This window comes from Capra hircus, chromosome 12 (assembly GCF_001704415.2).
Source record: "Capra hircus breed San Clemente chromosome 12, ASM170441v1, whole genome shotgun sequence".
NCBI lineage: Eukaryota > Metazoa > Chordata > Mammalia > Artiodactyla > Bovidae > Capra > Capra hircus.
Window position 1 is genome coordinate 9,644,362 of NC_030819.1, and position 22,539 is coordinate 9,666,900.

General features: G+C 46.0%; 1 protein-coding gene across 6 annotated transcripts in view; it reads right to left on the reverse strand.

Annotated features, from left to right (window-relative positions):
* CLYBL (citrate lyase beta like) overlaps positions 789–22,539 on the reverse strand; it is a 233,645-nt gene continuing 211,894 nt past the window's right edge. For 2 of the 6 annotated variants that reach the window (XM_018056396.1, XM_018056400.1), the window contains one exon: positions 10,460–11,733. In XM_018056396.1, the coding sequence (XP_017911885.1) occupies positions 11,638–11,733 (96 nt within the window). In that variant the 3' untranslated portion in view covers positions 10,460–11,637. Of the gene's footprint in view, positions 5,574–10,459; positions 11,734–22,539 lie in introns of those variants that run through there. The other 4 variants (XR_001918925.1, XM_018056399.1, XM_018056397.1 and 1 more) reach the window with 4 other exon arrangements.

Genomic DNA, 22,539 nt, shown 5'->3' on the forward strand with positions numbered 1-22,539 from the left:
GAGATCATCAGATGACACTGGGAGAAATACTGCTTTTGCCGAGATATTTTACATAAAAAATAAGTTCGAGACTATCAGTCATGGAGCATGACACTGCCACTGAAAAGAGCCGACTCAAGTGAGTTCACAGGAAGGGCAGACATCCACACAAGTGTACCTTATGTCAAAAGTTAAAAGTGAGACATCTCAAGGCTGTGACCATTCCAACCTATTCCGTGACCAGTCAGGGATGTGCATGTGGATAAAATTCCAAAGTATATCGTGGGAAGAATCAGTAAACTACTGTTCAAGCGGTGTGGCCCAAAATGTAGTTATGGAAACCTAAGTTTACTTTTTAAAGTTTAGCATGGCCAGGAGTTGCCAAATCATGTTACGATATGGTACCTTAGACCTATAATGTAAAAGCCATATTGTGTCTTTCAGAGTTTTGTTTGGTTGTTTCTCTTTTTAACCTGCAAAATGATGGGTTCAACTGGGGTATTTACTAAATGTTCACCTGATAATTCTAATATGTGCCAGGGTCCAGGTCTTTGGCTAAGGTGATCTTAAAAGTCCTTCTTTGGCACCAAAATGCTGTGATTTCTACAATTTTAAGTCATAATAAATAAGAGAATCAGATTCACGTAGCAGATAATTCTGCTTAAAAACATCTTCCTAAATTCAGAGGTCTCCTCATGTTTGGGAACGCATGTAAGAATTAAAGATTTTAAAATTTAAAAAAATAAATAAATAAAATAAAACATTTTAAATCTTAAAAAAAAAAAATAAAATAAAATAAAATTCAGAGGTCTCAGAAATCCTAAAATGAAACTTACTTAATAAGTGGTCCAACCCTCATGAAATATTTTGGGTGGAGCTTATGAATCTGGCAAGTTTATGTTTGTTCCAGATTCCAATATTCCTATATGAGTTTTAAGTCAACACCAAAAAAAAAAAGGATTTTTTGTCTTTGAGAGTCAGAATGTGGTCAAAGTGTTTCCAAGTGGAAATCAGAAGGCTCAAGTGAAACTGTTTATGGATAAGAGAGGAGAAATGAAGATATTCAATCTTTGCCGGTAGCTTGAGATGACAACTCCGTGTGTTTGTGTGTGTGTGTGTGTGAGAGAGAGAGAGAGAGAGAGAGAGAGAGAGAGAGAAAGAGAGAGAGAGAGAGATCTGGGAGGAGCAGCTGACGTCGGGGACTATGGCACAGAAACTAGAGATGGTGGCAAACTGCAACCATGGGGCCAGCATGCTCCTGGTTTCAAACTAGGAACCCTTTTCATTGAAGACTATGTCCCCAGAACCATCAAGTTTTCAAATGTAGTTCAACTGGAGATGGTTTTTATTTTCTTGCTATGAAGTCTGGGGTCCCAAGTTCAGGACACAAATGACCATATTCCGTGTCTACCGGAGAAGAGTGTCTGTTGCAAAAACATGTGACATTGAAGCCTCTCCATGAATAAGTCAGGAAACAGAACCATCCAAGTCTGGTATTTAGATTAGAAATACAAATGAAGAAGGAAGGTTACCATCAGAAATGTGCATTTCTAAAGATATTCATTTGAAAGTTTTGAAAAAAAGTAAAGCTCATGCCCTGGGGCTTCTGGGTGTATGCACAAAATACAATAATTAAATTAAGTCCAGCAGTTAAAATTCCTCATAAAAAGAAAAAGCTGGAGCGCTTCCCAATGGGGAATGCTTGACTTAAAAGGAAGGTTTTACTCTGTGGCCTGAAGGTCAACAAACTGAGACTCTGTGGGAATGTATAAAATTTCTTAAAGGGGTTCTCCGGTCTTTGTTTTGTTGAAAGAAAATAAAAGAGCAAAAAGGGACAAGTTTTGAAAATTCAAAAAATGAAGGTGCAGTCCTAAAATCATCACGATTTTTATTAACGCAGCACTGGAGGCTATGGAAACACGCTCTTTTCTGAGTACTAATGCAAGACATATGCTCTCTGAGAAGGAAGGGAAAAGGCCAGTGGTGCCTTTGGAGCCAACTGTTTTCAAATGTGCTCATTTTCAGAGGCAGTGCATGCAAATTCATGACCCATTTATTTGCTACTTATTTTGAAAATATTCTCCTGAAATAGTCTCATAAATATATGTCACAATTTAAAATTCCTTAGATGATGCAAAGATGGACTGGTTTTCACAAAGCTCTTTGCAAAGCCAAGTTGTGGAAAAAAAAAATGATTTCGGGGGATTCCACCCTCAGTCATCCAAAGTGGAATGTTTATCATAATTTGAAAATACCTGTTTTTATAAATAATCATTTACTGTTACCTTTCTGTTAATGTCCTCCTCCGAAGAAATAAAGTTAAGAATGGGATAGAAAGCAGATTTTTAGCTCTTTAAACTCTGTTATTCGTAAGCAGCCTTCTGGGTTCCCACGTGAGTTGCAGGTTGCACACTCACATGACATCTCCTGAAACATAAAGAACGAGTAACCAGTTTGCCAGACCCGCATCTTCTGGTTCGCTTAATGAGAATCTGAATGTTGGCCCTGCTTTAAGACGGCGCAGTCAAAATGCTGGACGTGAGAAATAGCAGCTTTGGCAGCAGTGTTTAGTTTACTGAGTGATTAGCAGCCTCACTGACATTTCTCCATGGATTTCCAAAGTATGGTATTAGCTCCCCTCTGCACTCCGGCTCTCTGCAGTGAAATGGGCCAATAAACTCCCCCCTGCCAAGTTCACAGTAAATGAAGGACCACAGAGGGTCCTGGAGGGGGAGTTCACAGCTTAAGAACCCTCAACTTACTACTTCCCAAACACAGACACGTCATTGGAAAAATTAATTTTTACCCACTTTTGTTTTCTTCCCCACATTCATTATTTTTTGGTTTGCGAATTTGCAAGAAGAAGAAGGAAGGTCAAAAATTATAAGGAAAAGGGAAATAGAAGAACAGTGGATGGAGGGGCTGGATGGAATGCGAGGTGATGCACAGAAGGGCGGGGGCCATGGGGGGATGCTGCAGGAGTAGGGGGCGGCCAAGAGGAGACCCCATCCTTAGGTCCAGGTCCAGCTCCTTCAGCCCTCTCCTGGAACCCCTTTCCTGATACCACCCACATCATCATCCATCCATTGCTCCAGTCCTCCCAGGGGGCCATCCTGGCAAAATGTGTGCAGGGCTGTTTAGTCTGGGAGGGGCTCGGGGTGGGGGGGCACGAAGCCTACCTGGAGGAGGGGCTTGCGTGGCGGCAGGGCTCCCTGGCTGTTTGAACTGTGAGGATCTCGCACACCCTCGCCAGGGTCAGGCAGTGTCTCTGAGGGAGGCAGCTGTTGAAAAAGAGGCTTCAGCTATGTTCTCGTTGCTTCAAAAAACTCCTCTGGTGCTTCCTTTGTGGGGAGCATAACGGGGGGTTCATGGTTGTGCACCCGTGTGGTTCTGCGATTTCATTTCCAGACTGTGGTCGAATTCTTGGTTTTGCCAGCTGTGTGACCTTGAGCAAGTCCACTGGAAGGGCCAATATTTGTACTCATCTGGGAGGCAGGATGTCTGATGGAGGAAACTGAGGTCTCAGGGCCTACTTTTAGTGAAAACATCTTTAGTGAGCTCTTACGGGGGTGCAGGGGGCTGAGTGATGAGGAGGAGTGGGATCTGGACACGCGTGGCAGTGTCCTTTGTTCAGTGCCCCACGCTGTTTCGGGGACACCCAGCCACCCCAGCACACAAAGTATTACATCAGAGCTCTTGACCCAGTGCAGTGGAGAACCAGGGGAGGGCCAGCACGTTGTCTCTGGGGAGCTGGGAAGACTTCACAGAAGTGCTCTTTAAGCTGCGTCTTGCAAAATGGTTAGGAGTTGTTGGGCACCATGGAGAGGCGGGGGTGGCGGCTCGTGCACAGCCTTTGCACTGGAGTGTCAGGCCCTGAAACCAGGCAGGCAGAGTCCAGCTGCGCAGTGGCCAGGGCCCCCCGGGGGGCAGGCAGCGTATTGCTGGGTTGGTGTGGGAATGCCGGCAAGGCTCCTGGTAGCCGGTGCTCCCTCGCACCACACCACGCTGGGAAGAGCATCACAGAGCCACCCTGGAAGCCGCTGCCTGAATTCCAGTCCCTGGAAACTCCACGGAGGAAACGGATGTGTTCCTCTCCAAATTTGGGAGTTTGCATTATTAACACAGTTTTCCCAGAGATTCTAAGCCAGAAGTTCATGCTGGTTTAATGTTCTTCCTTCCATGGAACCCAAAAGAGCCCATTAAAAAGAAAAAAAATTAAGTAAGATGCCTAGAGTGGGTAGTCTTCTGAAGGAAGTCTCCATACCACAAAGCTGTGTCAGATGGAACGTTCAGTTTTCTCTGGACTCTTTCTGTGTCTGAATCACCAAAGCAACTGGATGCATTGTTTCAAGTCAAAACAAAACCCAAACCAGCTATGTGGCACTATGTAGACAAAAAACAAAAACAAAAAACACCCAGCCTTCTTTTCACTGAGTTCACCTCCTTAGCTAGGTTTTTTTTTTTTAAGAAATGTACTTATTTTTAACTTGAAAGATAATTGCTTTACAATATTGTGTTGGTTTCTGCCATACATCAGAATTAGCTAGATACTTTAATGTTGGGATATAGTCGGTGTTTGGTCTTCTTTTGGTGTTCAGTGTATCAACTCTCTTACTGATATAATGAAGGGGATCTGTGAAGTTCCTTCTAGGGCTTAGACTAACCTCTGGGACCATGTCCCGTTTTCTCTGTGTCAACATGCTGCACACAGTGTGACAGAGAAATGGATTCTGAGCAACCGAGAAGTCTGATGGAGTTGCACGATTCCCCCCTGGGTCAATAGGTAGGCGCAGGTGATCTGAACCTGGGTGGTTCTTCCTGGTGATGCGAAGCTTTGTCTTTGACTCAGGGTTTGGCAGTGATACTCCAAGAAGTCTGGTCCCCTCTGCCCTTCCTGAATGTCTGTCCTGATTCCGGAACAAGAACTCGTATTGGAGAAAAACACCCTGAGTTGGCCAAATTCGGCCCTAAGACTGAGCGCAGCTTTCCAATTCTCGGTGTCCGGCCAAGGGCAGAATGGGGCCAAGACCCAGTGTGTTTGATCTTTTAGCAAATCTGACAGGCTGTTTACAAACACGCGGAAAGGCTGACTTCGTTCCTCAGACCTCAGGCAGGGCTCTGGTGTCAGGGCTGCAGCCTGGCTCAACTCGCAGGGGCCAAAAGAATTAGGGAGAAGGAGATGAAATAGGTGGGGAAAAAAAAAAAAAAGTGGCTGGTTTTCAAAGCATATGGCATGTAGTTTTTCAAAGGCTACAGATTCTTCATTCGCACCTCTCCTGTTACTGTCACTGCAGTAGCCAGTGGCAGTTCTTTTTGTTTTGACATTTGATAGTATTTTATGCCTTTACTCCTTTTTTCACTTCACAGAAGGACATTTTAATTTTAAAAGAAAAGTGCGTCCAGAACCAGTCCTGCGGCTTTCAGACTAGCTGTCTGGCATCCAGTCCTGCTCAAGAGGTGTTTGTTGAATGAAAAAGAGAATGAATGAGGTGATTCTCTCGAAAAAGTTATGAGGAATCTTTACCGTTAGCAAAGGTTGGGTTATTTTTCTTCCAGAAACTCGGAATTATCACTTTAAGTATCCTCTATGGAATCTGATAAGAAAATCAAAAAATAGGCTTTTGAAGCAAGTCACTAAAAAGCTCTCTGAAAGGGAATGTTCCTTTTTCTCTTGATTCTAATATCGTGCTTAATAAGAGGGCAGTCCCTCCCACCCCCTGCAATGACTGAAAAGCAAGGGGACCCCGATCGGCCAAGGGTCCCCCGGTTAGGGATGGGCTCCGCGCTAGGCAGGCTCAGGGCTCCGGGCTTCAGTCAGGGACCCCTGGACCCAGGGATGTGCCTGGCGCTAGGCAGGGCCCCCAAGGGCCTCGTCCCGGCGCCCGGCCGCGGCGCCGACCTCGGAGGAGGGCACAGGGGCCGGCGGGTCCCCGGGGCGGGCGCGAGGGCCCCGCGCAGGTGTCGGGCCTGTGCGCGGGGTGCGGCGGGGGTGCGCGGGGGCCTGGGAGACCCGAGAGAGACGTTATTGTTGCACTGTAACGAGTCTGATTAACATGCTCCTGACACTTTCTCTTAGTTTCTCGGGCTCCTAGCAACAGCGCACAAAGGCGCGGGATTGTCCGGGCTCCGCGGGGACACGGGGCAGCCTTTGATCTGCCACCACTGCAGCGGGGCTGCGCGACGGGCTCGCCGGCTCGGGGCGGCCCGCGGTCCCGGCCCACTGCGCGCCCCCGCCCCGCCCGCCGGCCCGACGGCGCAGCCTCGGGAGCGGCCACCGCGCGGGCCGGGCCTCGCCGGCCGGGCCCCGCACCGTGCGCCCGGACCTCCGGCTTCGGGAAGCGCGGGTGGCAGGGACGCGGACTCAGCGCACGGTGGATCCGCGCGCGCAGGTCCTTCCGACGGGGCGCGCGGTCCCAAACATCCGCCGCCCTTCCCGTCGCAAGATGCAAACGGTAAAACCTAGCGGGTCGCTTAGAGTGAAAGAAAATCAAAATTTAAAAAAAAAAAAAAGGCGTGAACAACAAACAAATCCTAGAAGATTTTGTAAAACATTAAAAATTGTAAAGAAACATTCTGCAGGCTTCAGCCCGTTTAGCTAAATCTGTGCTCAATCGGAAGGGGCTAACGATGATTTCGGTTTCCTCCTACAAATCACTTTCTTTTCGTCGCTGGCAGTTCTTATAGATTCGTAAGGAAATATGCTGCTAAATAGTTGCTGGAATTTAAACCAGCTAACCACCACCACCACCACCATTCGTCACAGAGCAGTAAAAAGCTGCCCGTTCCCACCGCGCCGGCTTTCAGGTACTAAGGTCTTTGCAAGTCATTTATTTTCCATTTTGTTCATTCTCTTAACCCCCCACCCCATTCCGATGTAAAATAAAGTGTGGAAAGGACTAAGGTTTCAACATTTTAATGCTGAAGTCTGCTAATTACTTTCCCCCGAAGTTGTAACGTGGAAACCTCGCGGGGATGAGTGTCGCGCCGGGAGGACAGTGTCCCCCAGCCTGGGGTTCGGGCTTGCGGTTACAGAAGGTTCGGTGGCCGGCTGCAGCATTAGCCGGCACAATATCCTGCTTTTACTCTCAGGGCCCCTTTCGTAGCATCAACTGCCTTCCAAGAACCAGAGGTAAAAAATCAAAATCAAAACGGAAGACGCTTAGCTTTCCAAGATAAAAAAGCACAATTCCCTTCAAAAGAAAAAGCGTGTATTAACTGCTCTCAAGACATCACTGGAAAATTCATCCTCCCTGTTGAAGATCATTTTCCTGACGTCCCAAAGAATTATTAGGGGCTGAGGTGTTCATGATAATAACATGCATGTTTTAGAAGAGAAAAAGAAAACCCTACATGGTCTGTTCCATTTACTCAGCAAAATATGCCAGGCAAGGAGTTACTTTGAAATTCAAACTGGAGGCGGCAAGTCTTGGTTCTAGAAGACACTTTTCCCAGTCAGTCCCTGGAGGAGAGGATATCCAGGCGGTTGGGGATTCAATACTTGTAAATCTGATGTCTAGGAACTTCCCAACTTGTACTCAGGACAGTACCTGACTCCGCTGGAGTCCCCCTCACCATTTCAATAAAACATGATTGTACTGATATAATCCTCTATACATTAAAATGAGGTTGTCACAGATTGTCATTAAGACCTCAGTAAAACAATGAAGACATTATTGGGCACCCCCCCTCAGGCAAGGTATTAGGGGATAAAACAATCTACACCACACGGGTCCTATTGAGATTAATGAAAAAATTATGCAAAAAAAAATCTCAATTTCATTTCCCCGTGACGGGGCTTTGCATACATACAGTCGGTCTTGCCTTACACCTGATGATTTATTAAACTAATCTGCAGTGATCACCACTGATGTTCTCAACTCAATCTTGTCCTGGCTCATTTTCTAAGTAATTGTTTCTCATTAGTTCTGATAATGTTTTAATAGTGTTACCCATAATTTAGCCCCCAAGAATTAATAACAGGGGGGTAATATGGCAAAGCAGCTTGTGATGAGCTGCACAAAATAGAAACAGGTATGGTTTTTAATTAATCAAATTACTGCAAGGTTCTCTTCTGATAGCCAGTCCATGCCTAGATGGGAGGAATTCCCAGGTTGGACGTTGTCATATGCCAAGGGGGGTAAGCTCATCAGCTCCCGTTACCCACCCGGTATGACCTTAACCCACGGAGGCACCAAAGAGAAGTGGGTATGAAAACAGTGGGGATACCTCTAGGCTCCCGACATCTTTGTTCTTCCTTGACCCCGACTCAGCCCTCTTCTGGGTCCCTCACTAAGGTATGTGCTCAGAGAGTGGGGACCTTGGCCCAGATTTTTTACTTGATTGGGTCCTGGTGTCATGAGCTTACCATGATTGGGACCCTGGTCTATAAGATGATAAATCTGATACTTAGGGAGACTTAAACAAGGTGGTTTTCTTGGAACAAAGTGTGGTTTGAGATGAAGGGTGTGGTGACTAGTCCAATATGGCCCGAAGTCTGGGAACCTGTGATCCCACTGGGGATGGCGGTGGGGAAGACCTCGCCAGGCCCGGCTTTCAGCACCACCTGGAGATCCTGCTGAGATCATTGCTTTTCTTGAGGTCTGCATGCCTTTGCCCTGGCCTCTGGGGTCCCTTAGAGTGGGGGCTTTGGCTCTCAGGGACCTCCAGTTTCCAAGAAGTCCACCTATCAGGTTTTGGGGTTGCCTATGTAACAGGGGTAAAAATGAGGATGTCTCCCTTTCATGCTGTCAAAACCTGGGGCTAGGGGGAGGTTAATCTGGATCAGCGTGAGGATGGGCAGGGTAGCTGCATTGAAATGGCGGCTGCCTGTAGAAAGAACGAAGAAAGGCTTTTATTACCTTCTTTTGTTTAAGACAGGCTCTGCCTATGCTTCTGAAAACTAAGATCATGGCATCTGGTCCCATCACTTTATGGCAAATAGATGGGGAAACAAAGCAAACAGTGAGAGACTTTATTTTCTTGGGCTCCAAAATCACTGCAGACAGTGACTACAGCCATGAAGTTAAAAGACACTTGCTCCTTGGAAGAAAAGCTATGACAAACCTAGACAGCATATTAAAAAGCAGAGATGTTACTTTGCCGACAAAGGTCTGCATAGTTAAGGCTATGGTTTTTCCAGTAGTCATGTATGGATGTGAGAGCTGGACCATAAAGAAGGCTGAGCACCAAAGAATTGATGCTTTTGAACTGTGGTATTGGAGAAGAGTCTTGAGAGTCCCTTGGACTGCAAGGAGATCCAACCAGTCAATCCTAAAGAAATCAACCCTGAATATTCATTGGAAGGATTGATGCTGAAGCTGAAACTCTAATACTTTGGCCACCTGATGCAAAGAGCTGACTCATTGGAAAAAATCCTGATGCTGGGAAAGATAGAAGGCAAGAGGAAAAGGGGATGACAGAGGATGAGATGATTGGATGGCATCACTGATTCAATGGACATGAGTTTGATCAAACTCCAGGAGATGGTGAAGGACAGAGAAGCCTGGCGTGCTGCAGTCCATGGGATCACAGAGTCGGACACACCTGAATGACTGACTGAACAACAGCAAATGCTTCTGATATCCTGATGGGTGTTACAGTGCAGGAGAGAATGAGAGGAAGCCTCCCTCTGCCTCCAAGCAGTCCTCCTGGATTTCAGTGTTCTGAGAAGCAGGGTCCGGCTGCACAAAACCATGGTTTTTAAACCACAGGTCATGATTTACCCTGCGCACACTGACAGCTTGCCTCGGTGGGCACAGCTGCTCAATAGGTTGGGGGTCTGGCTTCTTCCTTGACTGCTGCCCACTGCCACTATCCGAAGTCCTGAAGCCCAGTATGGTTGCAGGCTGGTCACCGCCAAGTTGGCTGAGACACCACCTTCATCCCTGCAGCCCCTCTGAGGGAGGAGGAAGCAGGTTCCCACCTTTTTTTTTTTCCAAGTGGACACCAGTCAAGCACATCCCATCTCAGTTAAGAGATGATGTCTCTTCCTGTCCCATGTTGGGGAGAATATCAGTTCATGTCTTAAGCCTGTGTTTCCCAGGACTTGCTCAGCCTGGATCATGTTCCTCTGCGTGTCTGTGGCAACTGCTCTGCCCTGGTGGTGAATGCTGTGTGACTGCTTGTGGGCCTCTCCCACTTCGTTTGGGTTCCATGGTGCCTTTCCTTGTACATAACCATCAGCCCTACTCCCGACTCGGGCTTCCTGGAGGAGCTGGAAGAGGTAGGAGAAAAGCAAACCCCTGGTTGGGGCACATGGTAGGGGCCACATGGTAGATAAAAAGGGCGTAGGAGGAGGTGAAAAATGAAAATTAAAAAAAAAACAACTGTTTTCTATTTACAAATTTAAATAAACAGAACAGCCTTCCCCGCAGTGTTTGTCTAAGAGTGGCAGCTTTGCTGCTGTGTAGGTCATGAAAAGGTTGGTGTAGAGTTTAAAACTTCCCATTCTGTTAATTTCTTAAAGAACAGTCGTCCGGAGTCTCCACACAAAGGCTCATGATTTAATGAGGAGCAGAAACAAAATCTCTGATTGTTGGTGTTTCAAATTTCATTGGCGTCCTCTGGCAAACACAAGTTGATCCTCTGCGGCTTCAATACCCTTTAGCCTTCAATATAAGAGCACATGCTGAATAGGGAAGAATGGCTGGTTGTTATGTTTATTTACCCTTACTACAAGCTGGGTTAACCTCTTCAAAACAGCTTTACTAAGCCCGTTAACCACACCACCCATATGACCTGTAGCCACATCTCTAATGTGATGCAAATCTCACAGGGGACCATATGCACCAGCTCGGAGGCATTGTGTCTTCTCAGAGGCTACAAGTTTATTGCTGAGGAGGCCCTGTCCCAGCCGTACATTTACGGGGGGGGAGATGGCCTCAGTGGCAAACAGTTAAACAGGGAAATAAAGGGAGAGAATGGATGGTCTTGTGTTTCTGCACATTTATATTTTAATTGCTGGTAACAGTTGACCCAAAAGCATTCACCCAGGATGAGGGCTTTCAGAGTCATCACCTAGGAGTTTGAGGAGAGGGAGGTTTCATTTTGGGGGAGAGGGTGGAGGTGAAAGCAATCAGTTTTGATGATTTATTTTTACAAGGTATCTATATAAACCTGTATGGTCCTTAACTTTTCTATGCTATCTCTGTTGTTTTACCAGGTTACTAGTGAAATAAACACCATCCCTTCATTGAGTTGTTATTTTTTAAAAGGTTGGCCTTTCTTAAAAATTAACAGCGTTGTGTGAACAATGAACAATGTGGGAAACATCTAACATCAGCAGGGTGAAGGGAGTTTACAAACTCAGGAAAAATATGTTTTGTTAAAGACTTAACTTTCACTCACAGCCCATCTCTCCCCACTATTTTATCTCCCTGCGAAATCAGAAGTCCAAACTTGGAACACATCCATGAACAGTAAAATCACACACTTGGAACCAAAAAGAAGAAAGTTCATTTTTAGAGGAATAACTGGCCCCAGTGAGATAACCAAAAAAAAAAAAAAAAAAACCACACAAAACTTGTGATTAACATGAACTGTAAACAGGGAAAGGCTCCAGTCCAGCATACTAAGAAGTTGCCTTGAGTATAATGGTTTGTCTTTAAGACAAACCACTGTATATGTTCGGCCCACCTGATGAGAGCTTCGTTTAGCAGATCATTTTTCCTTGATGGATGTGGCAAGCGTAACAATGTTCTGGGCCTGCTTCAGTAATGGCATGTCGATCATACTCCCTCGGAAAGTAAAGGCTCCCTGGAAGACAGAGAATACAAACTTCCTGAAAGAATGCGCGGAAATTACAGGCTTCCTTTCTGCGCACACTTGTACGACAAGAACATTTCAGATGCCACCTGAATTATACTGACTTTCCTACCCAACTTTTGAGAAAGCCAAAGTAAATTACAGGGGACAGACTTCTTTTCTTCCTCCTAAAGAGGGGGAGGGAAAAAAAAGAAACCCTTCAGCTTTTTAATGGAAAGGAAAAACCATCAGACACAAGATATTGGAAACTGTTCATTTAACTCTTGAAATCAAGCAGAAAACAAGGGTGGAAGGAAAATGTAAATACTTCCTTATATGCTTTTTGAAATATTGCATAGGAGTGTGAAAACAGTAATACACTCTGGCAACTGATTGTTGTTGGGGTAAATAATTGTACGGTCAGGTTAACGGGAGAATGCTTCCTTCTTACTGTAACCTAATTGCGGGGTAGCACTATCGTGTGACGGGAAGACCTAAGGTAGGGCTACACTGGGTAAAAAGAGCTCCCTGTCTGTCAGTACACATTCTTCAGAAATGGATTAAAGTGACAGGGGCCGTGAGTCTGTACCAAAGAAACCATAGCTCTGTTGAATGGTGAGCCTGGAAAGAACCTGCAGTCTCTTGGTTTATCCCCATTTTACAGACTCACTTAAAAAAAAAATTCGTATTTATTTATTTGGATGCACCTGGTCTTACTTGTGGTATGTGGGATCTAGTTCCCCGACCAGGGATCAAACCCCGACCCCCTGCATTAGGAGTGTGGAGTCTTAGCCACTGGACCACCAGGAAAATCCCCCAAGGCTCACTTTTAAAAAAAAAAAAAACCTTTTGTAAATACTTATTGAATGTATCACATGATCTCAGTCCTGTTCTAGGTGAGGACTCTGAGGCCCAAAGAAGTTAACGTGATTTTCCAAGGTCACTTCACTAGGGAATGTTAGAGCTGGGGCCAGTACTCGGGTCTCAGAACCCCAACCCTTCATTATAGACTCACACGTTAAGAGGACAAAGTAGTTCATTTAGTGCCTCAGAGAAAAGAATAATTAAATGGACAGAAGCAGCATGCCCAGAGTCTGAAGTTAATGTCTTGTTATCCATGTTATTTTAATCACTTCTTTTTGCCGCTTACAATTATAGCTCTTCTTCTTTCAAAAATGTTCCCTGATGGGTCTGATGGTAAAAAAAATCTGCCTGCAATGCAGAAGACCTGGGTTCAATCCCTGGGTTGGGAAGATACCCTGGAGGAGGAAATGGCCACCCACTCCAGTATTCTTGCCTGGGAAATCCCATGGACAGAAGAGCCTGGTGGGCTATAGTTCATGGGGTTGAAGAGTCCAACACGACTGAGCAACTAACACTTTCACGTTATTTATTTGGCTGTGCTGGGTCTTAGTTTCGGCATTTGAAATCTAGTTCCCTGACCAGGGATGGAACCTCAGGGACCCCTGCATTGGGAGCACAGAGTCTTAGCCCCTGGACCAGCAGGGAAGTTCTGTAATCGTAGCTCTTTTTAATTCCTTTTCTTTCTGTTGGTAAGTTTGTGGGTGTGAGTGGGGAGCGGGTGGTCTTTGGGGACCTGGAGGAAATCTCAGCGCTCATGCATGGTCCATTCGCATATTGTTGTTGTTGTTGATTGCTCAGTTGCGTCTGACTATTTGTGACGCCATGGACTGCAGCACACCAGGCTCCTGTCCTTCACCATCTCCCGGAGCTTGCTCAACCTCATGTCCATTGAGTCAGTGATGCCATCCCACCATCTCATCCTCTGTCATCCCCTTCTCCTCCTGCCCTCAATCTTTCCCAGCATCAAGGTCTTTTCTAATGAGCTGGCTCTTTGTGTCAGGTGGCCAAATTATTGGAGCTTCAGTTTCAGCATCAGTTCTTTCAGTGAACATTTAGGGTTGATTTCCTTTAGGACTGGTTTGATCTCTTTGCAGTCCAAGGGACTCTCTACAGAGTTTTCTACAACACCACAGTTCTAAAGCACCAGTTCTTCAGTGCTCAGCCTTCCTTATGGTCCCATGCTCACATCCATACATGACTAGTGGAAAAACCATAGCTTTGGCTATACAGACCTTTGTTGGCAAAGTAATGTCTCTGATTGGTATATACTGCCATTCATATATACTCCCCTCCAGTTGTGGATTTTACAAGTACCACCCCTCAACAGTCAATATTGTCATTTTTCAAAACTTCCGGAATGGTCTCTCGGGCTCCCTGGAAGCCCTCACCCCTTATAATAATATAGAGTTATACACAGAATGAAGGTTAAAAAAAACTGGCAGGGAATCCTTAGCAGTGACTCTGAAATTTATTTACTGATCAACAATTGTAATCATACAATGTTGAGAAATACATAACAAAATAAAATTATTGGAGGACAATTGCTCTACAATATTGTGTTGGCTTCTGTCATGAAATTTATTTTTTAATCAAGAGAGAGTTAAAAGTCATTAGGATTAGAATCCTCCCCATTGCCTAGCCTTCTCAGCCTTGGAATGAGAAATCTGATTCAGATGAACACCTGCCTGGCCTAAAATCCTACACCGTGAAGTCATTTTCCAACCTGCCCATTTTACTATTTGAACCCACAGATTTGGTCTTTGCCTAATTTCATTCAACCTGGAGCTAATTTTGATCGTCTCTGTGACCGTGATGAATTTGGTTAGAAGTTGTAAGATACTCTGTGGGTTAGTGTGATAGGTGGAATCAGGGCGTGGGGCTCATGCTGCTTTACAAGGCAATTGTCTAGTTTTCTTATTGGAGTAAATGATGAAGACCAAAGGCCTCCTGGTTATCCGCCTACCGAGTGGATTAGGGCCCTGTAAAACAGCACATCTGTCCTGCGAACGCTTAAATAATAGGCTGGAGAGATGAAATTAGCATAGATGCACATGAAATCATAATTCTGCACAGAGAATCAAGGTGATGGCTTTGGTCTACGCCATGTTCCCTGAATCTGCTTTGAATTCCACGTGCACATCAGAGATGCAAAATATTTCACGTAGAGTTTCAAGACAGGGAGATGATTTCTTTCTTTTATGGTGGTGGATTTTGCTTGACTTCCTTTGTTAAGCTTAAGCTGGAAAACAAAAGTTAACATTTTTGTTCTTTTAGTGTGAAGAATCAGGCTTCCTAGTATCAATAGCCTCCTGCTTTCATGTATCAACCTAGAATATAGTTGATCTTTTGTTTTGGTTTTTTGAGCATACTGGGCAGGCACGTGGGATCTTAGTTCCCTCACCAGCGATTGAACCTGTGCCTCATACAGTGGAAGTGTGGAATCTTAACCACTGGACTGCCAGAGAAGCCCAAGGTTGGTTTTTTAACACAGGGAGCTACAAGTAAAGTTGAACAGTCTGCTGGTCAAGATTCAGAAAACTGAGGACTGTCAAAAGCTATTTGCATTTGTGGGGAGGGTCTGAAACATTCCTTAATGAGTGACTGGTTACAGATAGGTTTTGGTTTCACAGCTCAATGTGTTTCTGGGAAATTGGTGGCCCATTCTGGAAAGAAGCGGTAGGGCCTCCCTGGTGGCTCAGTGGTGGAGAATCAGCCCGCCAGTGCAGGAGACATGGGCTCAGTCCCTGATCTGGGAAGATCCTACGTGCCAAGGAGCAACTAAATCCAAGCGTCACAACTACCGAGCCTGTGCTGTACAGCCCAGGAGCTGCAACTACTGAGCCCGCTTGCCGCGACTGCTGAAAGCTCTGCAACGAGAAGCCACCACAATGACAAGCCCCGAGCACCACAGCTAGAGGTGCCCCACTTGCCCCAACTAGAGAAAAGCCTGCACAGATCCAGCACAGCTATAAATAAATGCATACACAGAAGAAGAGGGAACTTCCATCAGCTTGAAGAGTTGGGCTATAATTTGGTTTAAAAATGCCTTTTAAGAGTCAGAAAGAGAAAGATAAACATCGTAGTCTAATGCATATATACAGAATCTAGAAAAATGGTACTGAAGAATTTATTTACAGGGCAGCAATGGAGAAACAGACATAAAGAATAGACTTATGGACATGGGGAGAGGGGAGGAGAGGGTGAGACGTATGGAAAGAGTAACACGGAAACTTACATTACCATCTGTAAAATAGAGAGCCAACAGGAATTTGCTATATGGCTCAGGAAACTCAAACAGGGGTCGTGTATCAACCTAGAGGGGTGGGATGGGGCAGGAGGTGGGAGGGAGGTTCAAAAGGGAGGGGTTATATGTGTCCCTAAAGCTGATTAATGTTGAGGTTTGACAGAAAACAACAAGATTCTGTGAAGCAATTATCCTTCATTAAAAAAATTAATTAAATTTTTTAAAATGCCTTTAAGTATTAAGTCATTCATAGTAACCTGGCGTGCTGCAGTTCATGGGTTCGCCAAGGGAAAGGCATGATTTAGCAACTGAACAACATTCTCGGTTAAAAACCTTAATAACCATCACTACAGCAACAAGAAAGAAAGAAAGAAAGGGAAAGTGAAGTCGCGTCAAACTCTTGCGCCCCCATGGACTGTGGCCCACCAGGCTCCTCCGTCCATGGGATTTTCCAGGCAAGAACTGGAGTGGGTTGCCATTTCCTTCTCCAGGGGGATCTTCCTGACCCAGGGATCGAACCCGGATCTCCTGCATTGCAGGCAGATGCTTTATCATCTGAGCCACCAGTGATTCGGTACAGCAACAATAACAGCTCTAATTTCCTGAGCAGTTCCTAGCCCCGGACTGTGCCGGGCCCTTGACATGCTTTATTTCCTGAAATGCTTGCAACAACCTCGTGAGGTAGATACGATGACCCACGCCCATTAACAAATTGTTTTCCTTTTTCTTTTCAATTGTAGTAAAAACAAATAACGTTAAGTTCACCATCTTAACCGTTTTTAAGTGTGTGAGCTGATAGTGTGAAGTTGATTCATTCTGCTGTGCAACAGACCTTGAGAACGTCTTCATCTTGCAAAAGTGAAACCCAGTCCCATCAGACAGCTACTCCCCATTACCCTTCCTCCATCCCCTGGCCACTCTGATTCTATGAGGATGTATCCATCCCCATATTATAACTGAGGAAACTGAGGCACAAAGAAACTTCTATGAGTCTGCCCTGTAGCTCTTAAGTACAGAACTGGGATAACACCTAGCTCTATTTGATGCAAAGTGTGAGCTCCAGGCCCACATTTGTGGATTGTTCTCTGGGTGGGTTGCCTGGCCACCCAAATCAGAATCATCTGGTGGGGAGGCCACTTGTTAAATGCAGATTCTTGGGCTCCATCCAATGAGGTTTCATGCAGAAGGTCCGGGCATTGGCAGGGAGCCCTCTGATGATTTGAATAGCTCACTGAAGTTTGAGAAGCTCCATGTTTTAGCTCTCCTGGGTAGCAATAGTTAGGCTGGCTTTGACATGGGTACAACTCCATCTTTGCTCGCAAGAGACGCAGGTGCCATACAATGCAACAAGAATTAGAGAAAAGCCAGTGTGGTGAGCAAAGAGATGGGAGGCCTGGAAAGGCTGCCTTTCTCCCCGGTCAGGACCACATCTGCCAGTTTGTGCTGCTGACTTAGACACGATGCTGTGTACCTACTGATTCCCCCTAACGTTTCCCCCCAGTGCCATGCATTTGCCCCTAGAGCTGCCATGGGGCCTCCGTGCACAACAGCTTTTGTTCAGCCATTACCTATTGAGTTATTTGTTGCAATAAATCACTAGTCAGCCACTTTGGCACATCTTTCTATACCCATGTAGACGGCTTCAGTCTCCTGCCAGTGAAGAGCAGTATCACCTTAGCATAGTTATCTGCATAGGAAGGGAAACAATTATTTATTGGGCCGTAGGTTTTCTAACATCTGGGTCATTGCATGGTGGTGAGATAGGCATTCAAGTAACACGAATGTTATCAGATCCTGATGTTCTTCAAGCAGGGAGAATCTGACTTACAGTTTGATGGCAAAAGGACGGGTGACGATGACCCTGACAGCAGTAGTCATATGCATGGGAAATAGTCATATATTTTGCATTTGTGGCACTTAGCTCTTGCAGGTTTTTTTCCTCTGGAGTACTAAAAGAGTAATTTTCTAGCATCCATAAATGAATCTTCTTCTCTTCCTACTCACTGTATTTTCCAATACCTTCTTCAGGCATTCAGGGAGTTCTCTTTGGCACATTCCCATGATGGCGTTGCTTATGTCAGAATTAATAATAATATTTGAGCACCGTTGTTATAGTCCTTTTTTCAGAGTAACATTCTCTTTTTTTTCCTCTATGATGCTGTCTCTTATTTTAAATTAGCTTTTATTGGAGCTTAGTTGCTCTACAATGCTGTGATGCCTTCTATGGTAGGCTAAGTCTTATGCCCAGTGAATTATTTACCTCACTACCGTTCCTAGTGAATTCCTAGAACTTTTAGTCAGCGTTGACCACTATGGAATTTGTGGTCTTACTTGTGTCCTCTTCTTGCTAAAATCTCTTGGGCCCAGCCCTGACGTCCCATCACACAGCTCTTCCTTATTCCCAAACTTAGCTGTTTTACCTCTCGACGGGGGAAACGAAGCTCTCACAGACTCTGATGGGCACCGTTTCCTTCTTTCTTCCCCAGCTTTTATCCTATCACACTTGGAGTCCTTGGACAGGTCCTAGGATGGCCTGGGTCCCCTCACAATTTGGTTAATGGGTAAGGATGGCTTCCCTGGTGGCTCAGACGGTAACAGCGTCTGCCTGCAATGCTGGAGACCCGGGTTTGATTCCTGGGTTGGGAAGATCCCTTGGAGAAGGAAATGGCAATCCACTCCAGCACTCTTGCCTGGAAAATCCCATGGACAGAGGAGCCTGATAGGCTACAGTCCATGGGGTCGCAAAGAGTCGGACACGACTGAGCAACATCACTTTCTCTTTCACCAGGCACCCGAAGTTCAGTGAGGAGGCTGTCAGCCCCCAGGCTGGCTAGCAGGGGTCTCACTGAGAGAGTGCTGGGGTATTCACAGGAGAGCTGCGTCTTCCTAACTGGGACCATGAGGTTATTTTTCTAGGATATCAGATCCTCCTTAAGCCTTACTTTGTCTCCCTTTGGACTTACAGAATCAAGTGCAACCTCCTTAGCAGGGAGCCCAAGGCTCCCTGTGATAAGACCACACCCTGCCTCTGCTCTCGGCTTTGTCTCCTGCCAGTCCACACACACACACACACACACACACACACACACGCACACGCACACATGCACACACATGCACATGCACACGCAGGCTCTGCTCTGATCTGATGGTCCTTTCCCTATCTGACCGGCAAACTGCTGCTTATACTTCAAGATGACAGAAAGATGTTATGTCTGTGAAGCATTTCTAGACTTCCCTGGTTGGGCTCATTTCTCTCCTTCCTTCCCTCACACCCCCTCTCATCATAACCTTTGTCACGATCTACTATGGAAAAGGAAATGGCCACCCACTCCAGTGTTCTTGCCTGGAGAATCCCAGGGACAGAGGAGCCTGGTGGGCTGCCGTCTATTGGGTCGCACAGGGTTGGACATGACTGAAGCAACTTAGCACCAGCAGCGGCACGCTCTACTGTAATTATTTGTTTACACTGCCTTTTTTCTCACTGAGAAGCCCTTGAAGACAGGGGCTCCTATATCTTTGAATCCCCAGCATCCAAAACAAGGTCTTGAGTGGAGGTTGGCTCTTCTGTGGGGCCCGAGCTGAGCGACGGAGGGGAGAAAGACTTGGGAAGACAGGATCAACCCTACCTTTCTGCTGCCCTTTATCTGCAAGTGTCTGTTCCATGTGATCATTCCCTGGCCTGGTCATACTCCCTGGTGAGTTGGCTGAGCCTCCAGTAGGACACAGGGATAGACCGAAACAAATGCGCGATGCTGGGTTGGGGTCAGGTTAACTCTTGCAAATGACTTAACGGTTAAAAGTGCAAGTGAGTCCATCTGTAAGTGGTGCTTAAGGGATTAGAAGCTACCGAAAGAGCCATCAAATGGGGTGGTTTGGCCTGGGAAGGGCTCTGGGGGAACCGGAACTTTGAAGGTCAGCTTTGGAAGGTTAGGGATGCCCACTGAAGGTCAAGAGAAGGGCGGGGGAATGGAGCAGTGCATCCCGACGTGAGAGTGGGGCTGGCCTTCTGTGTCCTCTGCTCCCTGTGCCTCTGGTCGCCAGGGACTCAACAGATCAACCGATATGAAGGACCGCAGTATGAGCTACTGGCTCAGTCTACTGATGAAGGGGTTTCTCCAGGGCCTGAGGAACCAGAGCCTACTCTCACATCAGTGAAAGCCATCGGAAGAGGGATAACAGACTTCCCCCAGGACAAAGCACATGGGACTCAGTCTCCGCTTGATGCAGCGAGACTGCAACCCACAGGACTCCCTCTGTTCTCACTGCCTGCTCTGGCAGACCCGAGACTCACTCATCCCTGGACCCCAAGGGGAGGAAGTTAAAGCACTTGTTTTTTCCTTTATTCTGAGTTATTTTTCCTCTGTTCTAGGGTAGTCTGGGGATCCAACAATTTGATTTACAGATACAAAGGTAAATCTTTGTATCTGTAAAAAATACATATCTTTTTAAAGGAACTCCCTGATAGCTCAGATGGTAAACAATCTGCCTGCAATGCAGGAGACCCAGATTCCCTCTGGGTCAGGAGGATCCCTGGAGAAGGGAATGGCAACCCACTCCAGTATTCTTGCCCGGAGAATTCCATGGACAGAGGAGCCTGGGGGGTTACAGTCCATGGGGTCACAAAGAGTCTGGGTGACTAACACTTTCACATGAGTAGGACAGGACTAGAATCTAGGGTTTTTCACCCCAAATCTCAAACTCTTCCTGCTAATCAGTATACTTCAAATTATGACTGGTAACTATGGTACTTAAGAGGATTATAAAAATTAATATCCAAAAATTTAATATATATTATTTTACATATACTGTATTTTAAAATTTTATTTAGATGTGACATAAAAAATGCCTAAACTGTTATTTCAGAGATATCATTACTTGAAATGAGGCTGAAAAGATTAATGCTATACAGAGAAGGTCCAGATAAACAAATATGTGAAAACATGATTTTAATAACTGACTTGGGAACAACTGAAATACAATATGCTTTCATTCAGAGTTCCCACTTGGAAGCTCTTAAAAATAATTATTATGACGGCAGAAACACCAAAGGATATTTTCAGTGAGAAAAAAATTCAATAATAAAAATGTGAATGACATTTTAAGTCCTCAAAATACCTGAAGCATTTGTAAGAAGGATTAAAGGAGGTGACATTTGATCCCTGTATGTGCTTCTGAATATCAGTAACCCTTTGTGTTATGGATAAACATCTTCTAAAACTGCCAGGGACAATAAAAGAATACTATTGAAGACCTGGGAAATAGAAAACATGTTTTTCTTTTTTAAAACACTTTAAGTTGGAGTGCTCATTTGATAGGTATCTTAATATTTTGAATTAAAATTCAATGGCCATTTACTCCTATGACCAGAGAATTTGCAGATGCTCATGTATCTCCACCTGAAATTTCTAAAAGCTCAACTGAAGTCAATCAACATGGGCAATTCACATTGGGCTGATCGGTCATTACTGCTGGCACCGAGATGCTGATGGGTGATGTTCCTTAGCCTTTGATCGGGAGGCCCTTTAAATAATTCGTAAGAATGTTAACAGTTGCAATATTTGAAGGGGGTTCATTTTGTGCCTGATCGGGGAATACAGTGACCATTCAGGCCTGTGGAACTGCTGCAAGAGGATCCCTTCTGCCCCTGCCTCGGAGCCTGGCCTCAGAGGGGGTGTCCGGAGCTGGGAATCCTGCACCCTGGGCAGCCTGTCAGGTTTATCTTCTGTGTTCTAAATGGTGGGAAAGCCTGGAGAAGCTCCGTTCTTAGCCCGCCCAGCCTCCCTCCTGTCTTTTCCCCTGGAGCTGTCTGGCTTGAAGAGCACAGAACCCTCCTTGGAGAGTGGGATGAAGGGGTCTGTACGCGCCCACTGCAGGTCCACAGCCAGGTCAGTGCTGCCCAAGAGGGCGTGCGGGTCGTCCATTCAAGCGGCCCTTCTGTGATTTTCCACCTAACAGAAATGGGCAGCTCCCCGGGCGAGCACATTCTCAGTGGAACTCGGGAGCCTGCGGCTGAAACAAACAGCCATGCACAAGTGCACACGAAGAGAAGGGACCTGCTTCTCAGGCCTCTCTCACCTGGGGCGGTGGCTAGGAATATGGGCTGTCTGCTCAACTCCTCCTGGATTTTCATTTTTTTCTCCACTGGGTCTGTGTTGCAGCACACAGCCTCTTCCTTGCAGTGTGGGGGCTTCTCTACTTGCCCCCAGCAGAGGCGACTCTCAAGTTTCGGGGCCCTGGCTGTAGAGCATGTAGGCTTCAGTAGCTGTGGCCCATGGGCTTAGTTGCCTTGCAGCAGCATGTGGGATCTTCCCCGATCAGGGGTTGAATCTGTGTTCCCTGTACTGGCAGTGTGTGCGCGCTAAGTCGCTTCAGTCATGTCTGACTCTATGTGACCCTATGAACCATAGCCAGCCCCCCAGGTTCCTCTGTCCATGGGATCCTCCAGGCAAGAACACTGTTGTGGATTGCCATTCCCTTCTTCAGGGGATCTTCCTGACCCAGGGATCAAACCCGGCTCCCCTGCATTGGCAAGTGGATTCTTAAGCACTGAACCACCAGGGAAGCCCTTCAACCTGAGTGTGAATCTAGGCTCTGCCTTTTCCTAGCTTTGAGTGATCTGAGCCTTGATGTCTTCATCTGTAAAATGGGGATGATGATCCTTCCCCTTGTAGGGTTGTTGTGAGGATTAAATGAAAGGACGTACATCACTA